The 26,004-nt window shown below is 45.5% G+C and overlaps 1 protein-coding gene across 6 annotated transcripts in view; it reads left to right on the top strand.

Annotated features, from left to right (window-relative positions):
* The window catches only part of SLC34A2 (solute carrier family 34 member 2), a 39,189-nt gene extending 13,860 nt beyond the window's left edge, over positions 1–25,329 (top strand). The window contains exons 6-18 of one of the 6 annotated variants that reach the window (XM_086705306.1): positions 762–873; positions 3,255–3,450; positions 4,245–4,340; positions 4,768–4,888; positions 6,032–6,199; positions 7,614–7,730; positions 7,816–7,940; positions 9,617–10,655; positions 12,884–13,006; positions 13,861–14,129; positions 15,619–15,681; positions 16,436–16,577; positions 24,908–25,329. In XM_086705306.1, the coding sequence (XP_086561432.1) occupies positions 762–873; positions 3,255–3,450; positions 4,245–4,340; positions 4,768–4,888; positions 6,032–6,199; positions 7,614–7,730; positions 7,816–7,940; positions 9,617–10,243 (1,562 nt within the window). In that variant the 3' untranslated portion in view covers positions 10,244–10,655; positions 12,884–13,006; positions 13,861–14,129; ... (1 more) ...; positions 16,436–16,577; positions 24,908–25,329. Of the gene's footprint in view, positions 1–761; positions 874–3,254; positions 3,451–4,244; positions 4,341–4,767; positions 4,889–6,031; positions 6,200–7,613; positions 7,731–7,815; positions 7,941–9,616; positions 12,699–12,883; positions 13,007–13,860; positions 14,130–15,618; positions 15,682–16,412; positions 16,578–17,027; positions 17,646–24,907 lie in introns of those variants that run through there. The other 5 variants (XM_086705301.1, XM_086705303.1, XM_086705304.1 and 2 more) reach the window with 5 other exon arrangements.
* Positions 25,330–26,004: the final 675 nt, after the last annotated feature.

The raw sequence follows: 26,004 nt of genomic DNA, 5'->3' as shown, positions 1-26,004 counted from the left end.
TAGTCACACGTGGCCTGTGGCTGCCATATTGGACCATGTATCTACATGGTCCTTTCAAGAACATTTCCGTCACTGCTCAGTGCTAAGAATAAATTATAAATAAATCCACACATTGGCTTGGGGACAACCAAGCTTGGGAAGCTGGCATTCCAAACATGAACCTGCTGATATTTGCTCTGGCTGAATCAGGACAGATACTCGGAGGGCGACCAAATTGAACAGATTAATTTTTAGTACAAACCAGCATGTTAGCAAAGTTAACTAGAACTTTCTTGGGCTAAATTAGAAAAAGATATTCTTTAAAATTACTTTCACATGTTAGAACACTGTGGCAGTGTACTAATTTTGTTAGAGAAATTATACTGCTGGGAATTTGCCATAATAAATACACAAGTCCTTACACATTGTTTCCTGTTCTCCCGTAAGCTGGCCTTGCATCTGTTATATGGAGGACAGAGAAATTTAGAAAGGCACTTTGAAACTGGAATCCACAGAAGGGCTTCTTCATGGAGCGTGTGGATTCCCTGAAATTATGTGCCGGGACTTTTTGCTTGGTACATGTGCATATTTCTGTGGTGGGCTATCCTAGCTTGAATCAGATTCATAGCCTGGTGCAGACCCCAAAATGGGTTAGGAAATGCTGCTTTGTTACTTACCAGCTTGAATGAGGTCTGCCTGCCTTGGGCCACATCGGGAACATGGCCAGGCTGCCTTCCTAAACTTGCTAACTCTCACCAACTTTCTCTTTTCCACCCCCCCAGTGCTGACTGTGCGTGCCGCCATCCCCATCATCATGGGGGCCAACATTGGGACCTCAGTCACCAACACCATTGTGGCGCTCATGCAGGCAGGAGACCGGAGTGAGTTCAGAAGGTAGGAGGCCCAGAATCAGCCTTTGCTGCCATGAGGCTCATCGGTTTCGGCCAGGTTGTCATAACTGCCTTCAACTAGCCAATGAGAACCTTCTGGTCATTCCTAGAGCAGTTTGAAGTAGCCATTGTGGAGTACAGCTGGGGGTTGGAATCACATACTTACCGGTTGATTTAACTCAGCTCCCTGGTATGCAAAGCCAGGATAATTGTGTCGTCTGTCACCACTGTTGTCCAAAGGAGTAAACCCAGCCAAACAGGTAAATGCTTAGCAAGGTACCTGGCACATAACCAGAGCTCCCTAAATGCAAGCCCTAGCTAGAAGCTTACTTGCTGTGTGGCGTAGTTAAAACAAGGCCAGTTAGGATAGGATTTACCATCCCGCTTAGTCAGAAATAATTATAACCTCCTAAAGCTTCCTCTTTGGGTGAGCTCAACCCCAGTTACCTTTCCTTTGTTCTTCACTTGCCGGTAAAAGGCAAACTGTAGCTTTTGTGGATGCATAAGATCTGAAAACGGGACAGGTTAAAACAGGCAAAGGTTAATGTGAAAATTAACCACGTTCTCTGGCCTGTCTTGTAACTGATGGGCTTTTCCCAGAAGTTCATAAAATAGAGAAGGCAGTTTGTCTGCATGATGTAATCACCATGTGGGTCAGGCAGACAGCATTAAACAGGCTGGCTGGGGAGTCAGCAAATGTCATCCCTCTTCTGTGGGTGAACTGGCAGGTGGCAGAGGGCCTCAGAGCTGCTCATTTCCACTCAGACACGGCTAACCTTCCTTGGTCCCTGATGAAATGTCCTGAGGTTTGCAATAATAATACACATGATCCAGGGGGAAGGTTGTTAATTTGATCTTCTCAAGAAGCTGAGTAGACTTTCTTTGCCTCGTTTTATTAATATAGAAGCACAAAGAGGTTAAGTAACTTCACCGAGGGGCATAGCTCGGACTCAATCTAGGTTTCTTCCAGTTTCTGGGTTCTTTTCACTGCTACCTATGAAATATAAACATGACCTATGAAAGTGCCTGCACATAGCAGTATATAGCTCACCCCTTGTTCAGATTATTTAAATAGATTGCTTTCAGTCACATCTTTGGGGATGTGTATCATTCTTTCCTGGTGATTTGGAATACCTCCTTAGATTTCTAGGAAAATAATGACTATATCCAACCCCTATAAGGCTCCTAAAACATTTTGCCAAACTACTAAGAAATATTTACATCACTTTACATCAGAAGTATATGAAGATGTCTTAAATTACTCTCTTTAGGAAGAATAAGTTACTTTGAAAAACATTGGCTAATATGATAGGTGAAAATTTGTACTTGCAAGTAAATAAATTATAAATGTTTCCTTAACTGTAGTGAAGTGAAGTTAAGCATTTTCTCCACAAGTATATTAGCTTCTATCCATGTACCTTTGGGTTTTAGGTGTTTTTTGACATGCAGATGTTTTTTTAAATTATTTTTAATTTTTTTAGGATGACCTGGGAACTTTTTTAAAGTTTATTTATTTTGAGAGAGAGAGAGAGAGTGTGCAAGTGCTCCAGCAAGGGAGGGTCAGAGAGAGAGAGAGAGAGGGAGAGAGAGAGAATCCCAAGCAGGTTCCACACTGTCAGCTCAGAGCCCAACTCGGGGCTTGAACTCACAAGCCATGAGCCGAAACTAAGAGTCTGACGCTTAACCGACTGAGCCACCCAAGTACCCCATGCAGATGTGTTTTGAAGAAAAATGTTTTTCATTGAGCAAAAAAAGATCTCAAGTGTCATAGTGTGGAGACAGGATGGAATTCAGGAGAACCTGCAAACCTTATCAGATATAAACTGTGGTATATATTGGCCTTGTTTTCTGTGCAGGTTGTTCAGATGTTTTATCAGAGTCCCGAGATCTTAACACAAAAAGTTAAGAATTCAGTTCTGGGGTTTGATTACCATCAGACAACTGGCCTCCACCTTTCCAAAGGAAGGTTGTCTTCAATGTGCATGATTCAAAAGTAGCCTTGATTAAATTCTTCCAAACAGTGGTCCTTGAGCTAATTATTGTAGCCATAACCTGTCTACCTCCCTTTTGCTCAGCAGGAAGAACTGAGTGCTGTCTGGCTTGGTGGGAAAGGCTCTGCTGGGCAGTGGGAGACAAGGGTCCTGGACCCAACACCCATGCAGTGGTCTTCAGTCAATTCCCCTCTGTTTGGTGGCCCCCAATTTCCTCAGCTATCAAATGGGGATATTAATCCCACCCACTTGGGCATTGCTGTGAGCATGTAAATGAGATCATAGATAGGTGACTCCCTTGCAGCCAATGCAATCAATGACCAGCCTAGACTGGTGCCCACTTGCTTGTTGACCAATCTTACTGTTGGCTTGGGGTGGGATTACCTTCTTATAGGGCTTTTGCGGGGGCTACTGTCCATGACTTCTTCAACTGGCTCTCTGTGTTGGTGCTCTTGCCCCTGGAGGCAGCTACCCATTACCTGGAGATCCTGACCAACTTGGTGGTAGAGACCTTTAACTTCAAGAATGGAGAAGACGCCCCGGCACTTCTGAAAGTTATCACAGATCCCTTCACGAAACTCATTATCCAGGTAACCCATCTTCCTTCAGAGAGGGAAAGGAAGGAACTAACTCCTTCCCCTTTCCCCCCACACCCCACCCAACTGGGCAGAGATGGTGAAGGATGATGGTCTATAAACACTGTTCTTCGGTTGCCTTTGAAAAAGGCCAAGGGAGGCAAGACTTCAGGGACACCTGATAGAGCAATTGGCTTTTTTTTTTTTGTTTGTTTGTTTCCTTGACTTCAACATGTGTCCTCTTTATTGGGGTGGGAGCAAGGGAATGGCAGGTGCTTCTCAAGACTCAAGGACTTCATTGGATGCTTGGAGCCATTGTATTCCCCCCACTGACCTCAGCATCCTTGGGCTCACTAATAAAATATTATCCTGCCTCTAGCCAAGGAGGAAGGTTACTGTCTTTCCTTCATCTCAGCCCTCTGCTCACTAGGGTCTGTCCATATTATTGAAATAAATGAAAAAAGGTTTTGGGGTTCTTACCTTAGGTAGAATGGGTCAACTTGGACCTTGTCCTTTATTACCTTTATCTTGTGGTTTTTACTATCACTCAATGACTATCTACTGCATGCTTCCTAGTTACCAGCCCATTGTTTATACAATCATTTGTTTATTTGTCAAGCACCTGCTAAGTAACATCCAGGTGCTGTGCTCCATCCTGGGAGTACAGATAGAGTGAGTCCTGACTCACTCCTGCAGGAGCTCCCAGTTGGGTTCAAGTTCTCGAAGCCCCCTTAACAGCACCTCCTACTGTCCATCCCTCATCAGTGCTGAGGACGTGCTGACTCTCTCCTGTCTGTTGCTTTCCTCAGCTGGATAAGAAAGTTATCAACCAAATTGCAATGAATGATGAAGCGGCCAAAAACAAGAGTCTGATCAAGATTTGGTGTGAAACTTTTACCAACGTGGTAAGTTTCTAAGAATGTTGCTGGGTTGGCAGACTCCAGCATCCGTGCCTTAAGCAAAACCTTTAATTCAATGTGGGCAAATGAAAGGTACGGAGAAGGAAAAATTGGCCCGTGAGCCAATTAAGAAATTAAGAAAGCAAGTCTCTGAATGCCAGATGGACAGACAATGCAGTAGGACAGACTGACCCCATTTTGCTTCATTCCGCACCACGGATACATTATTCCTGGCTCGTTATTTTCATGCCTCTTGACTCACCTCTGGCTGCCTGTGTTCCCATTTATGGAGAGACCCGTGGAAACAGTGCGTTACCCTTACAGACACACACATTCATGCGTGTCTCCCTCCTACTTGCCACATTGCCTGCCAGTGCCACCAAAAGTGAGTATTATGGACTATGCATCCCATTTCCCAATGTTTGTCATCCAGACTCAGATGAATGTCACTGTCCCCTCGCCTGAGAACTGCACCTCCCCTTCCCTTTGTTGGTCGGACGGTTCCTACACCTGGACCATCAAGAACGTGACCTACAAGGAGAACATTGCCAAGTGTGAGTGGAACTCGAAAGAACATCAGCCCACCAGGTTGGGCTGTCTGGGGGTTGCAGTTGGCATTCATTATCTGTGTGAGGCTCAGTAAGTGAGGGAAAGAAGGGCACTAGGATTCACAGAGCACTGGTGTCATACCCAGTAATGAGTATGAACTTTCGCAGCAGAGGAACAGGTGCTATGCCCAAGGTCCCCCAGTAAGGGGAGGAAGGAGGACTTGAAGCCCAGCTTCTCTGGCAGTTCCATACTGCATCAGAACTCGTCAACAGATTCCAGAGTGCTCCCTCCATATGCTTTGGTATCCCTTGGGCTCCAGGGAGATGCCAGCCATATTTGCAGGAGATGCGGGTCCCACACAGAACAGAACAAATGCATTCACCCTGAAGCCACGAGTCCCTGCTATATGGCAGGCCCCATTCAAGGGCCTGGAGCTATAGCACTAAACAATGCAGTGAGCCTACATGATGCTCCCTGTCTTTAAGAAGCTAGACTGTTGCCCCAGGAATCTCTTCCAGCCCAGACATCCTTAACTCTGCTAACTATTCTTTATATAGCCATGTGTGTATTTCTGCTTCTCTTCATCCTCTCCATACCACCCACATTAATTCTGAGCAGTAAATAGTCAAGTGTGGTTTACCTCACAGAATCAATGAGTTTGCCACCTCCCATGTTCTAGGTGCTTTTCATCCATCAACAAAACCATATAATCATGGGACCACACAGGGACTTCTAAAAAACAAGGAGGTTTATAATTAGCAATAGTTCCTACTCTGACTTACCCATCCTATGCCACTTGGCTCCTCAAACTCTTCGTTGTAAGTATCCTCAATATCGTGAGTAAAACACAGCCTGGGATTTAGAGGTAGAAGGAAGCCCCTGACTAGCTCTGTGACTGTAATGATTTCACATCATCATGTTCTAGCTTCGTGAGGTCCCACCGGCCAAAACATAGCCTCAGGCTTATACTTAGCTGCAAGGGAAGCTGGAAAGTGTGGTCTTTATTCCGGGTTGCCGTACGTCGAGCTAACAACCAAGATTCTGTTACTGTGATACAGAAAGATGTTGGGGAATGAATAACAGTCTGTGGCCTTGGGTGGGGGGGCACCCATTTCCCTCCTAACAAGGGCTTTCCATTGTCTCTTCAGGCCAGCACATCTTTGTGAATTCCAGCCTCCCAGATGTTGCTGTTGGCATAATCCTGCTGTTAGCCTCCCTGCTGGTCCTCTGTGGCTGCCTGATCATGATCGTCAAGCTCCTGGGCTCCGTGCTCCGGGGACAGGTAGCCGTTGTCATCAAGAAGACCCTCAACACTGGTAGGCACACTGCCCCTCATTCTGGGCTTTCTAGGGTGTGGCATCACTGTGGCCATCCCGGGGTGGGGGGGCTCCTTTATATTTTTATTTAGCAATGGCCTCTTGTTAAATAAACTCCTGCATGGAGTTTCTCTCTTGGGTCTGACAAGCTGAAGAAGTTAAGATGCCTTTTGCCCTTGAAATCTCCCTTGGTGTCTTGGGCGGAGGCTGGGGAGTGGGCACAAGCTTCTATCACATAGTTGCAAGGTCCTGCGGAAGAGCCGGCTCGAATGCAGCGATCTGCGAGATAGGCCTTCCTTCCTGGCAGGTTTCCTATGCCCAGGACTCTCGGGTCTTGTCAGGATCCCATAGGAAAAGAGTAACAGATGCCCTCCCTGCTCCCTACTTCTCTCCACACTTGGGAAGAAAATGTGGGTCCGGATAATACATCAGCACCTTGAGGCAGCCGGTTCTCTTGCTGATGGCATCCTGTCCCCCGGGAGGGTGCAAAGCTGAGGACGTTGCCTCCCCATGAAACCTCAGGGAAATGGGGCCGAGAATGGTCTGCCTCCCAGGGTTGTCACAAGGTTGTCATGCGGCTGAGCTGGGTGACTCTGGGTGCCTGCTGGATGTGCAGGTCTTGATCCTGTGCTGAGGGACGGGTGTGTAGGACTTCTGAGCCGCGGCACTGCCTCCAAGCAATGCCACAAAGGTGGAGGATCCGCAGCCTGGGGAGACCAGGACAGGCAGAAGGAAGAGGCTCAAATGCTTTGTGGGAGGAAGGTGGTTGTTTGGGTGGTGTCTTAGTTCTGCTGCTCTAACAAATTATCCTAGACTGGGGTGGCTTAAACAAGAGACGTTTATATCTCACAGTCCTGGGGGCTGGGAAGTCCGGTGTTAGGATGCCAGCATAGCTGGGCTTTGGTGACATCCCACTCCCTGATTTTCAGGTGGCCGCTGTGCCCTCACACGGAAAGAGTACAGAGGAAACACGCTGCCTCTTCTTGTGTAAGGGCACTAATGCGTCATTCACGAGGACTCCACCCTGATGATCTAATTACCTCCCAAAGGCTCCCATTCCTAATACACTCACACTGGGGGTTTTGGTTTCAACATTAATTTTGGGGAAACAAGACATCCACTCCATAACATGTGGGTTCAGCATGTGAATATGTGTTTGTTTGTTTGTTTCTGTGACACATGCCAACATCCTTGGTTCCACCATCCGAATATGCAAGGTGAAAGGATTCCGAAAACCCAGTTTGTAATTTCCGACCGTGGTGTGGGGTGAGGAGGCTTCCGTACAGCCTGACCCTCTAGCTCAGACCATCCCCCCCCCAACCCACCCCAGGTCCTGTGGAGGTGCCAGCTGGGCCTCCAGCCCCTGCCTTCTTTAGCAGGCCCGTGACAGATCTCTTTTCCTTCTGTCTTCTAGATTTTCCCTTTCCTTTTGCCTGGCTGACTGGCTACCTGGCCATCCTTGTGGGGGCAGGTATGACCTTCATCGTGCAGAGCAGCTCTGTGTTCACATCTGCTATGACCCCACTGATTGGTGAGTTTCTCCCTGGCTCTTCCCCTATTACCGTCTCCCATCATCCCCTGAGGCTGATACTATAGTTTTTGTATTTTCCTGCCAGGTATTGGTGTGATCACCATTGAGAGGGCATATCCACTCACGCTCGGCTCCAACATCGGCACCACCACCACCGCCATTCTGGCCGCCTTAGCCAGCCCAGGCAATACTCTCAGGAGCTCACTGCAGGTTAGGAAATGTCCTGTGGGGCAGGGGCTCTGGTGAGATGCAGCCCCATTCGTGGTCTTGCAAGCAGACGGTTTGTGAACAAGAGCCAAGTTTTTCTCTGTGTTCAAAACTGTGATGTGAGGAGAAGCCACAGGAAGACAGATCTGAGACGTGTCTCTCTGTTCCTGAGAGAGGCAGTGAGAGACCCCCATCACTGGTGCTTGTTAAACAGAGGCGCGGTAACCACTTTGATGGAGATGGAGAGTATTCAAGGAGCATAGAGACACCACTTCCCATCTCCTCGCCCCCCTCTTGGGGGACTCTGCCTGGATATTAGGAGGTGACCTCTGTTCTGGACCTGGAATCGAGAAGAATCAGGAGGACCTGCCTTGCCCAGATCGACTAAGTGATCTTGGGCAAGAAGACCTTTGGCATTTGAATTCTTGTCCCGCCTTTACACGCTAAATGACCTTAGACAGGTGACCTGAACTTTGAACATCAATTCCCTCATCTGAAAACTGTGAACCAGATCTCACTAGGATTATTCTAAGGATCTGATGAGGCTCTGTCTAAAGCCAGGCTGTCCAACAGAAATCTGAGTGTAGAATATAAATTTGAGCCGCCCACGTAATTTGAAATTTTTAGGAGCCGCATTTTTTTTTTCAATATATGAAATTTATTGTCAAATTGGTTTCCATACAACACCCAGTGCTGATCCCAAAAGGTGCCCTCCTCAATAGAGCCGCATTTTTAAAAAGTAAAACGGGGACATCAATTTCAATAATATATTTAACTCCTTATCATTTCACATGTAATTTGATTTAAAAATTGGTGATGTTTTATATTTTTTGATTAAGATTTTGAAATCAACTCTGTATTTTACACTTACAGCACATCTCAACGTGGGCGAGCCACATCTCAAGTGCTCATTTGCCGCACGTGGCTGGTGGCTAACGTATTGGACAGGCAGGTCCAAAGCCCCTAGCGTGATGCCTGGGCACACAGGAAAGTGGCCAAGTGTGTGTGGCCTCTGGAGCCAGGCTACTTGGGTTTGAATCCCACCTCTACCATCTCCTACCTGTGTGACTTTGGGAAGAGTCAAAGCTCTTCCTCAATCGCCTCCTCCATCAAATAGAGATAATGATGATTTACCATGTCATAGGCTATTTTTTTTGAGGATTGTGGTAATCCACATCAAGTGCTTAGAACGGTTGCCTCCTACATTTAGGAGGCACTAAAATCAGCTGCTGGTGCTATTATTTTTCTTAACTGTAATCATCTCTCTCCCCTCCATAGAATGGGGCCATTGAGCCAAGGAAGCCAGCTCTCCAGCAAGCCTCTCCTTTGGCCGCACCAGCTCTTAACTGCTCAGCTGGAAACAGCAGGGTCAAGACCTTGGGTAGCAGCAGGCATATTAATGAAGTTCATTATTAGATTTGGCCTTCAGGAGTTTAGGTCCTGAAAACTGATTCATTTGGTCACCTCCCTTGCGCTCCCCCGACACACACACACACACACACACACACACACACACACACACACACGGTCCTCAGGTAATGCTGGCCCCTTTCTGAATAGCCTTGTGAGGACAGGGAAGACCCCTGACTCAGGATGGCTGCTAGATGACCCTTCCCTCCCCCACCCCCGACTCCACCGCGCACAACACCCATGCACCTGTCCAACCTCTTGTGTTTCAGATCGCCCTGTGCCACTTTTTCTTCAACATCTCGGGCATCCTGCTGTGGTACCCAATCCCATTCACCCGCCTGCCCATCCGCCTGGCCAAGGGGCTGGGCAACATCTCCGCCAAGTACCGCTGGTTTGCCATCTTCTACCTGATCTTCTTCTTCTTCCTGACCCCGCTGGCCGTGTTTGGCCTCTCACTGGCGGGCTGGCCGGTGCTGGTGGGCGTGGGGGCGCCCATCATCCTCGTGATCCTCCTGGTGGTGGTCCTCAGGTTCCTGCAGTCCCGCTACCCGCGCATCCTGCCCAGAAAGCTCCAGAGCTGGGACTTCCTGCCGCTGTGGATGCACTCGCTGAAGCCCTGGGATGAACTGATCTTCCTGCTCACTGGCTGTTGCCAGACGCGCTGCTGCTTCTGCTGCCGGGTCTGCTGCCGCGCCTGCTGCCTGCTGTGCGGCTGCCCGGCCTGCTGCCGCTGCAGCGGGTGCTGCCGGATCCTGGAGGAGGAGCAGGATACGCCCATCAAGGCCCCCAAGGCCTTTGATAACATGGCCATGAGCACAGAGGCCCAGGACGGGGCCCCCAGGTCTCAGGTGGATGGCCCGGACACAGAGGTCACCTCCAGCAGCACAGCCTTGTAGGGGCTTCCCGGAGGTGGGAAGGGGGGCCACCTCCCCCCTGGCTCCGCGGGCCCTTCTCTGCCCGGCCGGGACGCCTTCCCTGCTGAGAAGTGGAGTTGACATCAGCCCCCCACCCTGACCCCCTTTGTCCCGGTGTATCAGCCCGCACAGTGGCTTCATCTCAGCCCACCCCCCTCCCCTCCTCCCCACCGCACCCGCCTCCCCCCAAACTGGGCTCCCGATCGCGGGAACTGGCAGAGCAACCCCAAAAGACGATGAAAGACAATGGCTGGAGACGGTCACACTCGCCCACCCCCTGCAACAGCAGGGTGGGTCCACACGACCTACTTTCAGACTCAAACCATCTTCTTCCAAAGGAAGAGCCTCGAGGGAAGGGATTGACGGAAGGTTCTCAAAGATGCCTATGTTAAGTGTATGTTATTGCGGTAAAGCTCAGACAGCTCTCTCTTTTACCGAAGACTTGCTTCAACCAAGATCAGCTGCCCCCGGGAGTCCTTGGCCCAGACTGGACCCATTTGGAGGGGGAAATAGTGTCATTGTTTGGAGACTTGAAGACCACAGGGGTGGGTCTTTCCCCTTCGCGGAGCTCCCCAAACTCCTTGTTAGGGGGACCTCACCCGGGCAGTTCTGGCCGATCTCAGCTTCCCTGCTGTGTCCTTGTCCGAGTTTTCAGGGCGGGAGCCGCATCTGAGCTACCGAGAGAGAGGTTCGGGGTGCACTTTGGCCCACCTGTTGGCTCCACCTTTCTGAGAAGAGAGTGTTCTGTTCCTGAGCCGAGCAGTTGGAGGATGAGCCAGGGAATGGCGAGACCTGGAGGGGCTGGGGTGGGGAGACGGTTTGTCTGCTAAAAGGACCTAGGGCTCTTCTTGATTTGGCTACTTTGGAAGCCAAATTGACAGTTGCGGCCAAAGCCTAGCGCCGCTCTCTTGGTCCGATAAAATCATCCCTGATGAGTCTTCTGGAGGAAGATAAGGCAGCCCCTCTGTGTCCCTGAGTCCATTCATCCATCCAAGCCAGAAACACTTTCCAAAACTTCTCTCACGTTGCCATAAATAGGTGAGCTTTGACTTTTCTGCCCTCTCTCCCTGCCTGTGGAGATCCCCACTTTTCTCAGAGGGCAGAAACCAGGGCGTGGCTGGATTTCCCACAGAACAGTGGTCATCAAGTAGAAGTAGAGGTCCGTGCGTGGCTGTGGGTCCAAGGGGTGTCCTCTCTCTTGCCGCAGATACCTTCTCTGTGCCTTCCAGAGCGGCCTCTTGTGTTTACACCTCCTCCCTCCGCTGCTTCTCACCCTGAACAATCCCAGGCCACCCCGGAGAGGGAGAGAGCTTCAACAGAGTCTGGGGAAGGGGATTCAGTGCAGCCACACTCCAAGACCCGGTTCGCCCCCATCTTGGCTTATCCTTCTCTTAGCAGGTTGGGATACCAGACTGAGCCCTCCCCTGACCCTTACCCATGTAGATACTGTTTCCGAGACAGAACCATTTATACTCTATATTTATAGTCGCACGGGTGCACAGCATTTTTCATAAGTTATATAGGTAGTAGTGTGATTTGTGTTTTATAGTGCTCTCATTGGGAAATGAGGCCGGGTTCTACTATGAAATATAAAGAAAGAGCACCTTTGTATATTTTGTACCGCCGTCTTTTCAACGTGTTTCTGTAGCTGCGCATATGCCACACCCCCTGTAAATATGTAAGTTAAACCTGGGCAGGGCTGTGGCCCTCTTTGCACACCGATTTTTTTTTTTTTAATTGGATCCCTGTACCAGCCTTGATTTGTATTTTTTTTTTTTTTTTTTTTTTTTTTTTTTTTTTTACTGGTTGTGGGAAGAGAGCAATAAAGGAGACAATCAAACCCCAAAGGAGTGCGCTGTTTTCAATTACAGAGAAACAGAGGCTTCCTGGATCTAGTTCCTGAAAATGTGGGGTCTCTTTCCTCAGTTAGCATCACTACCCACCTCCCCATCACCAGGTAATTTGTAGGGTCCCTTGTTCAGGAAGCAGAGGGAAAGTGCCATTATAAGGTACTAAATATAAAGCTTTCCTTCAGTGGTCTCTCTCTTGACTTAGGGCTTTTTAAAATGTTGCTGTGTAGTGCTATTTTTTTTTCTTTTTGCAATTGCTTTATTTCACTTAGCATAATGCCCTCAAGTTCATCCATGTTGTAGCGTATGTCAGAATTTCCTTCCCCCCCTTTTTTTTTTGATGTAATTTATTGTCAAGTTGGCTAACATACATTGTATACAGCGTGCTCTTGGTCTTGGGGATAGATTCCCATGATTCATCACTTACATGCAACACCCAGTGCTCATCCCAACAAGTGCCCTCCTCAATGCCCATCACCCGTTTTCGCCTCTCCCCTGCCCCCCACCCCATCAACCCTCAGTTTGTTCTGTTTCGTGTAGTGCTATGCTAAGTTAGAGTTTAAATAACTCTAAATTATTAGCATCAATTTTATGGTTCATCCTTACGTTATGCAATGTCAGTTTTAAATGGAAACATAAAGAGCTTCTAGCTCACATGTGGGACTGCTGAAATTACACAACTCCTATTTTGTAGCGCATACATGTATTGTTTGTCTTGCCACAACAGCAAGAATGATGCATAAAACTCATTTTTCCTGTCTCTTCTTGACAGATGCACATTCTGCCAATACCGTACCTTACTGATGAGTAAGGAGGCAGTGAAAAGAAGGGAGGTATGAGGGGCTGACCTTTCCTTCTATCTCATCACTCCAGCCTAAGTGGGCGGCTAACACAGGCAAGTAACACGAGTGAAAAAGGTGGAGATAGGGTTCCTCAGTCCTTTCTTTTGCTGTGTTCGAAGAAAGTTCTGGTTTGAATGGGAAGCAGGTCCTCCTGAGGCTGTCAGTACCCCCGGGTACTCGGTTGCAGATATCACGCACCTGTAGTTGACATTGAGCCTTGCTGCCCTTAGGCTTATTGTGGATCTACCAGAATTCTGTCTTCCTGGGGCACAGCCAATACTCTGTGTGAGTGGGGTGCGGGGGACCATGGACACGTGTCCTGCCCATCCCGCTCACTCCCGCGCTCCATTGCCCCATAGGACTTCGCTTACAAAATGAAGATTAAGATTTTCAGGACCCTGAGGGCAGAGTATTTCCCTTCTCAGTGTGGGGTGCCATGTGACTGCATGCTCGCAAAGCTGGCCATGCTCACCACCCCATGCCAGTCACGGTGTTCAGAAAAAGTCGATTTAAATTAAGAAATGTGTGCAGAAGGACTATAAATTGGTAGCATCTCTCTAGGACAGCTGGAGCACGGGCAGAGGGCTGAGTTGGTGCTAGAGAGTGACAATAAATTCAGGGTTGGGATTGCTTGGGGAGCTGGGTCCCACTCCTGTCTACGTCATTTACTAGCTAAACTGTTAACATTCCTCAATGTCAGTGTCCTCACTTGGACTATGGGGACGGTAACGCATGGCTTCTTAAGATGATTAAAACTAGGTAACGTATGTAAATATTTAGCCCACGGTTGGTTACTGTGTTTGGTATATACAGTCATGCCTCCAACTATAAGGGACGTAACATGATAGCTGTACCAGATCCACTTCTGATGCTTGTGTGCATTTTCCTCCTCTGAGTATTTCCACAGTGAAATGCCAAGCCACAAAAGCTGCTATCGACCCAAGACACAGAGGCCAGAACGGGCCTTGGATTCATTATCAGGATGAGGTGGACAGGTGTCATGTGACTCACTTCGAAATGGACCTGAGCCACTTGGAAGACTACACTAAGAGTCTGCAGCCAGGAGACAGGATGCAAAGAGCACTTAGCATTTCGGAAACCGTTTGCTGTTTTCTATGGAGAGGCTCCCTTCCTAGTCCCAACCTAGGGTGCAGAGACAAACATCGTTTTAAAAAGGTTTTGACGTTATTTTTGTCTAATGTTAAATATCCAATAGGTGTAGAGAGTTCACAAGTTGCCCTTGTCATTGGCTCCAGCCCCCCCCCCCCCCAATACTCCTCCCGTCTGGTTTTCCAGAAACAACCTTTCCCACTCCTTGGATGCTTTCTTCTGGTATTTTGGTCCATAACCATCAGATGATTGTAATGGGTTTTCTTTATGTATCTATTCACCTGTTCTTTAGTAAATGAGGTTTATCTAACACTACCTCCACCACCATCTATTGTCAAAATCAGTCAATATTCACATTATTACGATTAATATGATTTACAGTATTATGATGATGCAGAACATTATTTTCTTCCTTTAATTTCTTTCATCAGTGATGTCATATACTTATAAATATTTTTTTCCCAATTGCTTCAAAGCGTGTGACAACCTTTTGGTTTCTTTATCTTTTTTTTTTTCATTTTTTTTTTTAACCCTTATCCTCTTGATCCAGTATAGAAGAGTGTTTTTTCTGCTTTTTGAATAGTTGTCTGTCATCTGTAGTTTGCCATGCTCCTTGGATGGAAACCCTGTTTTCTCAAGTTCATATTTTATTATTTTACTCTCTAGTTTGCGTGAATTACCCGAGAAAGGGTACAAAGGAAATGAAATTTTTTTTTAATTTTTTTTTTCAACGTTTATTTATTTTTGGGACAGAGAGAGACAGAGCATGAACGGGGGAGGGGCAGAGAGAGAGGGAGACACAGAATCGGAAACAGGCTCCAGGCTCTGAGCCATCAGCCCAGAGCCCGACGCGGGGCTCGAACTCACGGACCGTGAGATCATGACCTGGCTGAAGTCGGACGCTTAACCGACTGCGCCACCCAGGCGCCCCAGGAAATGAAATTTTTGTGTCCATGCATGTATGGAAGTTTACTTTATCCTCACAGCCCAAGAAAGCCCATCCCAAATTACTGGGCTATAGTGTGAGCAAATAAAACGGTGGTCATTTATAAGGCGCTAAGTTTTGATGTTGTTTGTTACACAGCACTAGATAACTGATACAGAACCAACTGTTCACAGCATTTTACTTAAGTCTAATGTTTTCTCCTGCATCACATTTCCTACCACCTGTCCTTCTGATCATCACTTCTTTGGCTTAATTCCTTGAGAGAATAAATCTCCTCTTGCCTAGAGTGGTCGGAGCAGATCTACAGGTCCGCCAGGGTGCATTATTTAATTTTTAGTTTCAGCTTAATGTCACTGGTGTGTCATATTAGCAGAAAAAATCATCCTCAGGTACTGGCTAATGTACGGCCTGTGAATAGAGTATAAATTACACCTGTCAGCTAGTAAAATTACGCCTTTGCATTTGGCTCAATTTAATTACATAAGCTCCAGAGGGTATCTGGGATCTGCTGGTGATATTGAGGTTGTAGTTTTACATTCTAAAGAAGGCTTGACTGAAGTCTTAGGGAGTCAGTAAATAATAAAATAACATTTTTTTATTTCCATACAGAATTTGGAATCAATTGAAAAATTTGGAATCGAAAAAGAAGACATAGAAGACTAACTAATGGAGGTGAAAATATCCATTTTATTACTAGGGAGGCTTTTATCTCTTCAGGGGTGGGAGAAAGCTTCTTAACATTCCACTATTGAATTAAACCAATTGCTTAGCCAGTCACAGGCAGAATACTGCAGGCCTCCCCAATGCGGCAAAGAGAGCCCTGACATTACTACCACAGCTGACCAAACTGAATGGGACCCTGTGTGTTCCAAAGCTGAGCATGGTCCATTTCTTCTCCCAGACTGACCCATCAGATAACTGGGAGGCCCAGATTGTGACTGCCATGGAGGTTCCAGGGCAGTTGAGGGTCCCCACTAACACCATAGATGGAGTTGGAAGGCCACCTTCCACAACTAACAGCGCTTGAGACCCCTAGATAGGTGTTTTCCTATGCATCACCTCATTGACTGTCACTGGAGCCTTAAGAGACAGGAGTTATTTATGGACATTTAGTGAAGCAGATTCAGAGAACTTAGCTGGTGGTTCAGGATGATAGGTTTGAATACAGAGCCCAGTGTCCCATCTGATGAACCATGCTGCCTTGTGACTCAATGATCTCCAGATTATAGGACAGGTTATAGTTATATTGGAGTTGAAGTATCAAGCCATTGTGGAATGAAGAAGCTTAGAGAGAGGAGGTGGGACAGTCTAGAAATAAGGAATAAAGGGTCTGGGACTCAAGTCTTATCCAATGCGATAAACATGTGCTGAATATGTACCACTTTCTGTATCAACCTCCCAAGGCCAAACTCCCTCGTCCTCACAGGTGCCCTGGGTTTGGCTCCCCACCACCCAGTGAAGTATGTGTGGGACACAACCCAAATCAAAGCCAACAAGTCACTGCCCAAACATCCAGGGCCGAGGGAAAAAGAGCAACATGTTCTCACCACACGCCACTTCAGAACCAGGTGAGAACCTTGAGATTTACTGGTGGGGGGGGAGAAAGCCTCACTTTTCTTCCCTCTGAAGTTTTAGTCCCGAGTAGCCAATAGGGAAGCTTTACTCAGAGAACCATTTGCACCCCTTGCCATGATCTTACCCGTGGCCTCCACCGTTCTGTCTGGAAAGAGGGAAGCTTGTTCCTCCCTTGATCTTCCTAACACCCTCACTTTTGCTCCCCAAGATAAAAGGAAGATACTAAGAATCTAGGTGTGGTGGAAGGAAGACATCTTTTCTTTAAAAACACGCAAACAAACAAAACAGAGCAGGAAGTTTGGGCAGAAGCAGGCTTAGTTGGTGACAGACCAGGCTGATGCTACGGAATGTTGGCTGTGACCGTTGGCTCCTGCTCCCCGCCACTTCCACCTGTTTCTATCTCAACATCAATCCAACATGGGCATGCTGCCTCTCTTACTCAGGTCTAGTGAGGAAGCGTCAACGAGCCCCTCAGAGAGTGAGACGGGAGCACTCTGCAACTGGGGACTTGATCAGGTGCTACCTGACTTGTGTCTCAGAAAAAGTGGCGGTGGCAGCAGAGAAAAAGGCTGCATTTGAGAAACAACTCCACTCCACTCTGACAGCCAGTTGAATGATGTCCAAGATGGCTCCTTCACATAGCTGCCGGCTGGGAGCTCAGCTGGAGCTGTCGACCAGGCGCCTTGGTTCTCTTTCATGTGGCCGCTCCATGCAGTTTAGGCTTCACAGGGCATGGCGACTGGATTAAAAAAGGGAGTGTACCAAGAGTGAGAAAGAGGCTGCGAGACTCTTGAAGCTTAGCTTCAGAAGTTACACAGCATCACGTTTGCCACATTCCATTGGTCAAAGCAAGGGCAGTCCCAATTAAGGGGGGACGAATAGACTCCACCAGTCCACAGGAAGAATGGCAGAGAATTTGTAGCCATCTTTAACCACCACACTAAATTTGTGACTTAAAGTGACCCTAAGGCTTTTTTTTTTTTCACCTGAGAGTGACTAGAAAAATTCTGAATTTTTATGAGGAAGCAAAGAACTTCCCATTGAAAAACTTTAATAGACCAGAGAGAAGGGGCGCCTGGGCGGCTCAGTTGGTTAAGCTTCTAACTTCAGCTCAGGTCATGATCTCACGGTTTGTGGGTTTGAGCCCCGCATCCGGCTCTGTGCTGACAGCTCAGAGCCTGGGGCCTGTTTCGTATTCTGCGCCTTCCTCTCTCTCTCTGCCCCTCCCCTGCTCATTCTCTGTCTCCCTCTGTTCTCAAAAATAAACATTAAAAAAAAAAAAAAAAGAACAGAGAGAAAAGAAATAAAGTTGCATACTGTTTATATATAACTAGTCATATAAATTCAATTTTTCAGTTATAAGAATAACAAAATAATAGGATTGAAATACATAAAACAACATACTGGAAATTTTGATAGAAGGAATTGATAAGTGGAAACGGTGTCCTCCAAATTTTAAAAGAATTTTATCTTTTTATTATGAAAAATTTCAAACATATAAAAAAGTAAACAGAAAAGCATAACGACTCCCCATGTACCTGTGCACCTAAGTTTCGACAGTTATCAACTCAGGGCCAGTAGTTTTCCACTTACACCAAAACCTTCTGCTTTCTCTATATTGCTTTGAAAACCAGGGTCAAAGATCCCATCATTTTATTCATAAATATTTCAACATGTCTTTGTAAAAGATAGGAATGCTTTAAAAAACAGTCACACGGAAAGAGTGCCTGCGTGGCTCGGTTGGTTGAGCGTCCGACTTCAGCTCACGTCATGATCTCATGGCTCATGAGTTTGAGCCCCACATCGGGCTCTGTGCTGACAGCTCAGAGCCTGGAGCCTGCTTCGGATTCTGTGTCTCTCTCTGTCTCTCTACCCCTCCCCCGCTCATGCTCTGTCTCTCTCTGTCTCGAAAATAAACATTAAAACGCCATTTTAAAAATACTCACATGGTGACAAATGTTAACAGATTTATAGTGATCATAGTTTCACAATACATACATTAGCAAATTATTATGTTGTATACCTGAAGCTAATATAATGTTATGTTAGTTATATCTCAATAAAATTAAAAAAAACATACCCAAATACCATTATCACATGTAAAAAAAAAAATTAACAAGAATTCCTTAAAAGTAGTTGGACATTTTAATACATTTTTATTGGACAGGTCTAGCAGGTAGAAATGAATGAAGATATAAAACTGCATTGCCCAGTATCGCAGAGATGTAACTGTGTGTGGCTGCTGAGTATTTGAAATGTGGCTAGTGGAACTGGGAAACTGAATTTTTAATTGGATTTAATTTTACTTAATTTTAATGTAACTTTTAAAAATGATACTTGATTCACTATTGGCAAATTTTTAAGGATGTTGAGAACAACACAAGTATGTGAATCTACTTTTTCAACTGTAAATTTTATGGAATCTAAATATAGATCAAGTGTTCCTGATGACAGCTTAGCATCTGAATTGAGATGTGCTGTAAATATAAAAGGTACATTGACTTGAAGACTGAGTCGAGAAAAATATAAAATATTTCATTAAGATACTTTATATTGACTACATGTTGAAATGATAATATTTTGGATATAGGGAGCTACATAAATATGCTAATTAAAATTAATTTCACCTATTTCTTTTTACTTTTGAACACGGCTGCTAGAAAATTTTAAATCCCATGTTTTCTACAGTATATTTCTATTGAATAGCATTGGGATAGAGAGTCTGAATGATATAATCAATAAAGTCAATTTAATAGATTAATATTGTATTCCCTTTTTCTACAAACATAACACTTTTGTAGGACTTATAGGTCACTTTGAAAATGATTCTATATTGTTCAACAAAGAAAATTTCAATAAATTCCCCAAAGCACAAATTATTCAGAGCACTCTCTAATAACACAACTATAATCAACAAAGACTCAGCCCTATGAAAATAACAGAAAAAAAATGTTTTCATTGCAAAGTAGAAGTAAACAGTCTTAGATTTTTATTTATTATTATTATTTTTTATTTTTGAGAGAGAGAGAGAAAGACAGAGCACGAGTGGGAAAGGGGTAGAGAGGGAGACACAGGATCTGAAGCAGGCTCCAGGCTCTGAGCTATCAGCACAGAGCCTGACGCAGGGCTCGAACTCACGGAGTGTGAGATCATGACCTGAGCCAAAGTTGGCGCTCAAGCGACTGAGCCACCCAGGTGCCCCAACAGTCTTAGATTTTTAAAAAACAATAAAATAATGTTTTGCTAATATAATAAAGAAAAAATGTGAAAAAAAACACAAACATCCAGTATTAGATACATAAAAAAACAGCCCACATTCACTGAATATTTCCATGTTCTAGCTATTATGCTAAGCACCTTACCTGCCCTCCTTCACCTCCCTGTTTCCTTGTGAGGTACAAAGTTCTATTATCTCTATTTTTCATTTTCTCCGTGTCAGGAGCCAACAACTTATCTAAGGAAGCTCCTCATAGGGAAAATGGAGATTTGAACCCAGGTCCACTGGACCTTAGGTCCTGCCATTTTAAATTTCTCCATCTGTACTGAGTAGGGGAGAAAATTACAGATACAAACATTTTTAAATTCTGTGTGCAACTCAGCAACACATTTGAAAATCCTTACAAAAAGTATGATTCTCCAGTAAAATGTAAATTACCAAACTTGAATCAAGAAATGGATAATAATTTTTTTTATTTTTTTTAAGAAATGGATAATAATCTAAACAATCCAATAACATGAAGGAAAAGTTGATTGCCTTCACAAAAATGCTGGGCTGTGATTACAAGAGAAAACTCTTAAAAAAAGACTTTCAAGGAATAGATAATTCTCATGATAAAGAGCTTATTCTAGGACAAGGGACCGGCCACTATGGATATGTGTCACAATTCAGTTTATAAGGCTTACAGAAACAAAGTTTAAAAAAAAAAGTATAGATGCCTTTTACTTATGTCTATTAAAACAAAAATTTTAAACAAAAATTCCAGTAAATAAGCCCAGTAGTAAATGAAGTATCGAGTGATGTTACATCAGAAATATAAGGAAGGTTTTATATGAAAAATCTACTCATAAAATTCACATCACTGTCTTCTTGAAAGATACTGTTGAAAACTTTGATAAATTTCAATGTCCATTTCTGATTTATTTTCGAATAGTGAACTTTGATTTTAAAAAATATGCTTTCTTGGGAATGCAAGCTGGTGCAGCCACTCTGGAAAGCAGTATGGAGGTTCCTCAAAAAACTAAAAATAGAACTACCCTACAACCCAGCAATTGCACTACTAGCCATTTATCCAAGGGATGCAGGTGTGCTGTTTCCAAGGGACACATGCAGCCCCATGTTTATAGCAGCACTATCAACAATAGCCAAAGTATGGAAAGAGCCCAAATGTCCATCGATGGATGAATGGATAAAGATGATGTGGTATATATATTCAATGGAGTATTACTCGGCAATCAAAAAGAATGAAATCTGGCCATTTGCAACTGTGTGGATGGAACTGGAGGGTATTATGCTAAGTGAAAGTGGTCAGTCAGAGAAAGACAAAAATCATATGACTTCACTCATATGAGGACTTTAAGAGACAAAACAGATAAACATAAGGGAAGGGAAACAAAAATAATACAAAAACAGGGCGGGGGGCAAAACAGAGGAGACTCATAAATATGGAGAACAAACTGAGGGTTACTGGAGGGGTTGTGGGAGGGGGGATGGGCTAAATGGGTAAGGGGCACTAAAGAATCTACTCCTGAAATCATTATTGCACTATATGCTAACTAATTTGGATGTAAGTTAAAAAGAAAAGAAAAAGAAAACCTAAAATGGTCAGAAAATTAAAAAAAAACTAAATTAAAACAATATGCTTTCTTTTTCATGGTAAGAACTCTGTCTCAACACCCAACATCTGACTGGTATAAACGAGAGTCGACATCATACTTAAAAGTGACACAGTAAAGGCACTCCCATTAAAATCAGGAGAAAGACAGATTCAAGTTACCGCCACAATTATTTACCATTATTCCAGAAGTTTTAGCCATTCCTAAATAATGCAAGAGGAAAAAATTCCCATTTACAATAGTACCAACGTTCTTAGCTATCCAGGAATAAACCTAGGAAGAAATGTGAAAAGAGAAGGAATCAAAATTAATGTTTATTTATTTTTGAGAGAGAGAGAGAGAGAGAGGTAGAGAGAGAGCTCACCTGAGCAGGGGAGGGACAGAGAGATTGGGAGGCACAGAATCCAAAGCAGGCTCCAGGCTCTGAGCTGTCAGCACAGAGCCCAACGCAGGCTGGAACCCACGCACTGCGAGATCATGACCTGACCTGGAGTTTGTCACCTAATCGGCTGAGCCACCCAGGTGCCCCAGGAATCAAAATGATATATACCGTATAATCTTTACTAAATTTTAGTAGAGACAGTGAGCAACTTTTTAAATAGTTTCTTAAACTTTCGATTTAGCATCAGCTAAATTTTACAATCAGGAAAAGGTAAATAACAACAAAGATAAAAGTTCCTAGAGAGAGAGAGAGCGCGGGCCCGAGAAGGAACTGTGGGTAGTTTGTGGTGTCGGGAGGGGAATTTTGGGAAAGGAATGACTTGAAACCAAGGTGCACACCCTCCTCTTTCAAGGACTTCTTAGGAAATCCTACTTCCTGGAATATGTCTCTGTTCATCCAGAGATGAATGTGACTGTCTCTCAGTATATTGCAGATCAAATTCCTCAGTGAGTCAGGCTGAAACCTGCCGGCAATTAGACGTCTATAAAAGCAGAGGACAGCATGCGGCGTGATAACATTTTCCCAACTGGGTGAAGTCCTCAGTCCCAGAAAGCATGACGATGGGCTTCTGGGCCCTAAGCCTTCTCATGGCCCGGCTTTTCTCAGTGAGACCTGGTCCCAGCCCAGGGCAAGAATGAGTCTCTTCTGGCCAACTTTATTTTTTACTTCTGGTTTCCTAGTGTCAATTTGGAGACAGGGAAAAAGAGATTGTGTGTGTGTGTGTGTGTGTGTGTGTGTGTGTGTGTGCGTGTTTGCGTGTGAGTGTATACAAAAAGTCACTACATTTTCCAGACATTTCCTTTAAAATTCACCCTCTTTTGGGGGGAGGAGCCAAGATGGCGGAACAGCATGGAAGGTTATTTTGGGTCTCACTTTCATGAAATAAAATTCACCCTCTGTCTAGGGTAACAGGAACTCTCGCTCACTCCCGTTAACTTCTTCTTCTTTCTTTTTTTTTAATGTTTATTTATTTTCAGAGAGAGAAAGAAAGAGTGCAAGTGGGGGAGGGGCAAAGAGAGAGAGGGAGAAAGAGAATCCCAAGCAGGCTCTGCACTCTCAGTGCACAGCCCGATGCAGGGCTTGAACTCACGAACTATGAGATCGTACCCTGAGCTGAAATCAAGAGTAGGACGCTTCACTGACTGAGCCACCGAGGCGCCCCGGTCCTGTTAACTTCTGAGGGTCTCTTGGAGCGCTTGCACCTTCTGCTCGTGATGGTTCGTCCTTGTCTTTCCCTGAACTGCACCTTCTGTCTCCTATCCAAAGCTCCTGGTCAGCGCATCGCTGCTTACTTATTTGGTGCCACCTTACCCTCTCATTTATGTCTCCAAAGCGCCAAGACCAGCTGTTTAAGGTCCCAGGCTTTCCTGAAAATGTGAAAATGCCATTGGGTGGACAGTGAAAGAAGAAAAACTTTAATCTCAATTCCGTCCCTGAACCACATGGGATCACCTGGAGGGCCTTCTGGTCCGGCTTTCTCCTTGGCTTACCCCCCTGGGGCTCAGCCAGCTCCTTCCTCGCAGATCTCAGTCTCCATTCATTTCTCCTTCCCCCTAAACCCAGGGACCTCCAACTCCCTCTGCCCCTGGTGTCCATAGAGGAAGCCCCCAATCAATGAACACCTTAGCAAGCCAAGGCGGGCATGCTCGACCTTTGCTGGGCAGAATGGTGCAGCTCTTTTTTCAACATTGCAGTGTCCAGGCTAGGCCTTGGCATAAACATAATGTTCTTCTCCACAGAAAGCGGTCCCCTGCAGTCCCCTATTTCTTGGATGACTTCTGTGGGTTGCTTACTGCAGGAACGTTTTCAACTCTGCAGGACCAGTCCAAAGAATAGCACCAGACCCCATCCCCGTGATGACAATTCAGTGGGGTGAAGTCCTGGAGTCTGCATGTTTAGAAAATCCCCCAAGTAACTCTGATGCAGATGATCCTCAAATCATATTTATAAGACCTCTGCCGGGGGGCCTGGGTGGCTCAGTCAGTTAAGAGTCCGACTCTTGATTTTGGCTCAGGTCGTGATCTCACAGTCTGTGTTCAAGCCCCGCGTCGGGCTCTGTGCTGACAGTGCAGAGCTTGCTTGGGATTCTCTCCCTCCCTCCCTCTCTCTCTCTCTCTCTGCCTCTCCCCTGCTTGTACTCTCTCTCTCTCTCAAAATAAATAAGTAAACTTAAAAAAAAAGTTTATAAGATCTCTGCCCCCAGCAAAGTGCAAAAATAAAGACTCTTTAAACACAACTTGCCAGACCTTCTCATCTTCCTTCCTTCACTCCCTCCCTTCCCTCCTCTCCTCTTCCTCCTCCTCCTTCCGTTGTCTACACACACCAATGTTAGTCATTTCTGGGTGAAAAGAAATATAGATAAAGAAAATTTTATGCAATTATATATGCTATATATTTATTTCTATTATGTATTTATAATTATATAGTCACATATAAGAATTTGTTAACATGATAAAATACGTGTATATTTATCCTTCCACCTAATTTTTGACCTTAAATTTACATTGTTTGGTCACAAGTAAGAAAATGCAATAAACAAAAGGAAACCTCAAATGACCCCCAGGAAGTGTGTCAACTGGAAACTGAATTTGCCCCAGGAGTGTCCCCTTGCTTAAGCACAAGGCTTCGTCTCTTAATATCTTATCTAAGTCCCAAGTGACTCTCAGTGCTGACCGAGGACAGGAGGTTCTTATGACTCTGGTCTGCTGAGCTCTGAGCTTGAAAAGGGGGAAAAGTGCTCAAGGCGAGAGGTCACCTGCCTCGGATGTGCAGGGTAGGACCTAGATCATTTTTTTCCTCTTTCCCTCTCCACCTCCCACCTTCTTGCCCCACTGGGCATCTGGGGCCTCTGTGGCATCCTGGTGAGTGTGGTCCCTCTCCGATGCTCCAGCTTGAAGGCGTGACTCTGATCATGGTGCCCTCACCTGGGAAGCAGGAAAGGGGGCTAATAAACCTTTCTTCACAGGAGCGTTGGGAGAAGTGAATGAAAATGCTGTATCTTGCAAACCATATGCCAGTCGTTCAGGCAGTCATTTCTTCCTTCCACAGAACCTTAGGAAATTCTGCTGTTTCGGGAGGCGCCTTGGGCACCCGATGCGCGGACGACAGACGTGTGTTCCTACTTCCAAGAAGCTTCAACCATCCAGAGAGGGAGACGAAGTCAGCGCGGAAGCTTTGCTAGGGCAGGAGCCAGTCCAGACTGAGAGCTAACCCTGTCCCTTCCTTCAGGGCTCTGTGACCAGAGGCAAGTTATTTAACCTTGGTGACCCACGGCCTTCTATCTCAGAAATGGGAAGATGCCATTTTCACAGGGTTGTTGTAAGGATTAAATGAGATTTCCCCAAACCTCAGGTATTGGCATCTCCCCTTTAAAATGTTTGCTTCATCTCCCCGCAACGTGGGCAATCAGTTCATTCACATCGCCACCCACTTTCGCTTGCTCCTAAGTGGCAATATCTGTGAAATCTCGGGTTTGGTGTGTGAGTCCTATTTTTTGGTTTCCTAATGGACACTAAAGCAAATGCACATGACCAACAGGCACATGAAAAGATGCTCTACGTCGCTCCTCATCAGGGAAATACAAATCAAAACCACACTCAGATATCACCTCATGCCAGTCAGAGTGGCCAAAATGAACAAATCAGGAGACTACAGATGCTGGTGAGGATGTGGAGAAAGGGGAACCCTCTTGCACTGCTGGTGGGAATGCAAACTGGTGCAGCCGCTCTGGAAAGCAGTGTGGAGGTTCCTCAAAAAATCAAAAATAGACCTACCCTAGGACCCAGCAGTAGCACTGCTAGGAATTTATCCAAGGGATACAGGAGTACTGATGCATAGGGGCACTTGTACCCCAATGTTCATAGCAGCACTCTCAACAATAGCCAAATTGTGGAAAGAGCCTAAATGTCCATCAACTGATGAATGGATAAGGAAATTGTGGTTTATATGCACAAAGGAATACTACGTGGCAATGAGAAAGAATGAAATATGGCCGTTTGTAGCAACATGGATGGAACTGGAGAGTGTTATGCTAAGTGAAATAAGCCATACAGAGAAAGACAGATACCATATGTTTTCACTGTTATGTGGATCCTGAGAAATTTAACAGAAGACCATGGGGGAGGGGAAGGAAAAAAAAAGTTAGA

This window comes from Puma concolor, chromosome B1 (assembly GCF_028749965.1).
Source record: "Puma concolor isolate L17-30 chromosome B1, mPumCon1.1.hap2, whole genome shotgun sequence".
Classification (NCBI taxonomy): Eukaryota; Metazoa; Chordata; class Mammalia; order Carnivora; family Felidae; genus Puma; species Puma concolor.
The sequence above is the reverse complement of the archived record's forward strand: the minus strand, read 5'-3'. Positions and strand labels throughout refer to the sequence as shown.